The sequence below is a fragment of the Pristis pectinata genome, chromosome 18 (genome assembly GCF_009764475.1).
Source record: "Pristis pectinata isolate sPriPec2 chromosome 18, sPriPec2.1.pri, whole genome shotgun sequence".
Lineage (NCBI taxonomy): Eukaryota > Metazoa > Chordata > Chondrichthyes > Rhinopristiformes > Pristidae > Pristis > Pristis pectinata.
Window position 1 is genome coordinate 10,179,929 of NC_067422.1, and position 3,903 is coordinate 10,183,831.

General features: G+C 42.1%; 1 protein-coding gene across 1 annotated transcript; it reads right to left on the bottom strand.

The window, feature by feature from the left end:
• Positions 1–1,513: 1,513 nt before the first annotated feature.
• Positions 1,514–3,117, bottom strand: socs3b (suppressor of cytokine signaling 3b). The gene is made up of 2 exons (XM_052033164.1): positions 2,797–3,117; positions 1,514–2,370 (listed from the first exon to the last, which is right to left on the bottom strand). The coding sequence occupies exon 2, from the start codon at positions 2,280–2,282 to the stop codon at positions 1,665–1,667; it is 618 nt and encodes a 205-aa protein (XP_051889124.1). The 5' UTR covers positions 2,283–2,370; positions 2,797–3,117; the 3' UTR covers positions 1,514–1,664.
• Positions 3,118–3,903: the final 786 nt, after the last annotated feature.

The window sequence follows — 3,903 nt, forward strand, 5'->3', positions numbered from 1 at the left end:
ACTATAATTTTCTCCAGGAAAATTAATTTAATAATTTCAGATAGATTAGAGATTTCATAATGCCTGTACATTTCCAGTGCTTGCTAAACTGGATGATATATTGTTACAGCACAATGGAATAGGTTATGCAGTGTACACAATCAAACCACACAACCACAACTATTTAAATTTATCAGCATTCCCAGTCATTCACATTTGTGCAGAGAACGGCAAGTGATTACTGGCACAAGCATCAATTGATTTCAAAAGCACACATTTCCATCAAGCCACTACTGACTGATGCTGCTGTCCTAAATGAAGGGGATTACATTGCCGAGGGCTTGAGTGAGCAGGTATTGATTTGAGTACAGACATCAACATAGTACCAATGATGGGCTGTTTCAGCTGTTTCGGGGTAACTACTAACTGATTAAGCTCCCTTTCTACTGCCAAGCTGACTGAATTCACTTACTTTATAATGTGAGCTGTAGTTATAATCTTAACACTAGGCATGGACATAAACCACTTCGCAGAAGGTTCTACTTAAATCTTTGGACGTTGCTGGTTTTTAAAACTACTCTGATTGGAAAATGTGCTAATCATACAGGATTTTAATGGAATCACATGCACAGCTTAGAAAGCTTTAGGGCCTGTGATAATGTGTTTTTGGAATTCTATCAGAGTCTATTAAATATCATCTATGCAATCAAGAAACGTTAGTTTACTTTTCTGGGAATCAGCAAGTTAAATATGGTTTAAAACTTGGAACTTTGATGTAAAACATGCTACATACATTGCATTACTCACATAATATGTCTATTTCCAACTACCTACTAGATAGTTCTTATTCATAGAAAGCATGATGAATTGTTTACGCAGAAGCTCTGACCACGAGTTAAATATTACAGGAAATAAATGTGTGAAAACAGGCAGGTGACTCTTTGATTGCAACAGTCTTTCTGATTCAGAGAAGCCTGACAGTACAGTAACGATACTTGAAACTGTTTATGCAATTTGCAGAACTAAACCAGCCTATTTAAGGTTCTTGTAACAATCTGGTATAAATATTACAATAACAAACTGAAGACTGCAACACTAAGATCTCATATTATACAGTATTTTCTAAGCAGCTGGAACTGTGCAGTGCCACTTATATTCTAATGAACTGTAAGCATGCTATGTTAAGATATTTTAAATAGTCTGAGACTGCTACCTACCCCTAGGCACTACCATTGTGCTTGTATTTAGTATGTTTCTAATGAAGATTTCGGTAAAAGTCATTAAGACAGTAACTTTCCTAAAAGCTAACAGCAAATGGTAGCCCTTAACATGGGGTTAGGGGTTGAGGTTGGATAAATTATAATGGAGTCTGATTGAAAGCAGACTTGTCTTTTTTATGTGGTATGTTATCCCAAATGCTGGCAAATACAAGGACAGATGCCTACATTAGGAACTTGAACTATGTTTAACACTAGTTGGTTGAAAAGCATCAAACAAGTAGAAGAGCACATATTTCAGAAATGAAGCATGCAGATTTGTTGTCATTAAAAATAGTGCATTTTATTATAAATTATTGAAATTTATTATAAATAAAAAAGAGTGCAAATATTTCTGTTTCTTCAAGCTTAGGTATCCAACCGAGAAGGCCAGATGGTTTTGTGAGAGTTCATATGGCAATTTAAGGATTATACTGGGGCATCATAATCCTGCAGGAACTGTCTGACAGGAATTGGCAGTTCTTGTACTTTGCCAGACACCTCTACATGTCCATTTACAGTTTTCCTGCAGAGGTGCTGCAGAGTTGAAACACTGGATGAAAGAGGCCTGGAGAGTACCAGTGGGATCTTATCACCTCCAGAGTAAATGAAGTAGACCCTTTTCACATTCCCTGAGTCTGTAGACTTTGAAGGCATATAATGGTGAATCAACTTTAACACACAGTCAAACTTAGGAACCGTTTGAGTGCTTTTTGGGTCCGTTTGTAGGAAAAAGGAGCAGTTTTCACACTGTATCCTCAGGTTTTTGGTACCTGATTCTGTTTTAACACTGAGGGTAAAGAAATGCCTATTGTCCGAGCTGTCCCTGATTAGAAAAGTCCCAACCGGTTCCGAGCTGAGGAGGATGTTCGCCTCTCCCCCATTCATTGTACTCCAGTAGAAGCCACTCTCCTTGAGTTTCCGCACAGTGTTCACGATAAGGTTGTATTCGCTTTTGGAGGAGAAAGTCTTCAGTCGATACGAGAGTCTTTGAGCCGGCACATCGACAGGACGGTTCATCCCGTCAAATTTACTGTGTGTTACCATTGCAGACAAGTCCTGAAATTGGAAGTTCCGGGAGAATTCAAAAACTTCTGTTAAAGCATAAAGTGGCTTGTTGATAGGTTTCCAGCGCCTGTAAAAGCCAAACACATTTGATCAATAAGGGATCTACCGAATTATGTTTGGAACATGCTATAGAAAGTGGACCCATGAAACACCCGCCCCCAAACAGGACTACAAAGGTGAATTGTTTCTGATTTTAACAACAGCAAGAAGCGAGAGACGCGGGGCAGAATCTATGAATAAATACGCTCACGTTTCAGACCCGCGGAGAGGGCTGGAAATGTATCCGGATCCCTCTGTTCCCCCATTGACTCCTGTTGTTTTAGTGCGTGAAGCACATGTTCACAATTTGGGATCCCAATCCGCCATTCCAACGCCTCCGGTTTCAGAACTACTCAAACTGATTGTCCAACTTTTCCACCAAAGTACCACGATCCCGGGCCGCACGAAAGTCCCCCCAAAAAATCACCCAAGTTTGATCATCCGGTCGGCTTACCGTTGACTGCAGCTTTGTCTCTTTAACGTGGGTCAACGCTCCAGCCTGTAATGAGATTAGCTGAGGCTTGAAAGTTGCCTGGGCTCGGGCAGTGGAGAGAAACGAGCGCTAATTCTTTGCAGCCTCCGGGCCACAGAATATGAATCACACAACTGCTAACGTACAGGAGGCTCTCCGTCTGCTTGGCTCCTTTCAAATCAATGCCCTTTTAAATGTATTTCAAGAAGTCGATAAAGTTTGTGTATGTGGGTCGATCAGATGGTTGCCAGACTTCTCTCTAACGGTGCTGACCACGATCTCTCTGATACGTACGGGCACAGTTGGTCTGGGAGCCCGGCTTTATATTGGTGAGCTACAGCTCCGCCCCTGCCGTTCCTGGAAATGCATTAGTTCTGGTAACAACGTGATTCAAAAGAAAAAAAAATGGGCGAATTGCCAGAAAGGGGAAGTGTCTAAAGAGTACGTTCCTTTACGGGTATCGATTACAAGGCTACTTCTGGGAGAGTTTGATTCAGTGTTTTCATTCTTAGAAGGTGCAGTAAAATTATTGCATTACCCTCGGAATCGGCAGAGGAGCCTCTGCTGTGAAGCAATGATTCAGAAAACGTGGCTCGATTCACAAGGCAGTTGTGTTCGTCCCCCGTGGCGTTCATTCACACTGTGTGTAATGCTGTGTGTAACCGTGCCAGCCATTCTGATCCTGAAAGCCTATGCACTTATCCGCCTCTGCCCACCCCGGCGGAGGGGGTGAATCCACTGCATCGTACAAAAGCTCAGTCCCAGTTCTGAAGAGCGAACTCTAACTCTGCGCTCTGGGTAAAGTGAAGTTTGCAACCAAAAGTGAGGTCCCGCTAACATCGGCACTGATCATTTACCCGGTCAAATAGTAAAAAGCCAAGAGCGGCGGCCCCGAAATGAATGCCTTTGATCTGACCCTATTTTAGGTGGGGGTTGGGAATGTACACAACTCTCTCTCGAACTGCCAATAAAAGCAACCCCCTCTTCTCGCTCCTCGCTTTGTGCTAAAGATCTGGTGGCGCCATCACTTGGATTGGGACCAAACTGCACATATTCAAAGCCCATGCAATTAATGCTGTTCGCCTATTT

What these genes read in the sequence shown, in the direction of transcription:
- socs3b (XM_052033164.1), bottom strand. Translation starts at nt 2,282, where the DNA reads ATGGTAACACACAGTAAATTTGACGGGATGAACCGTCCTGTCGATGTG.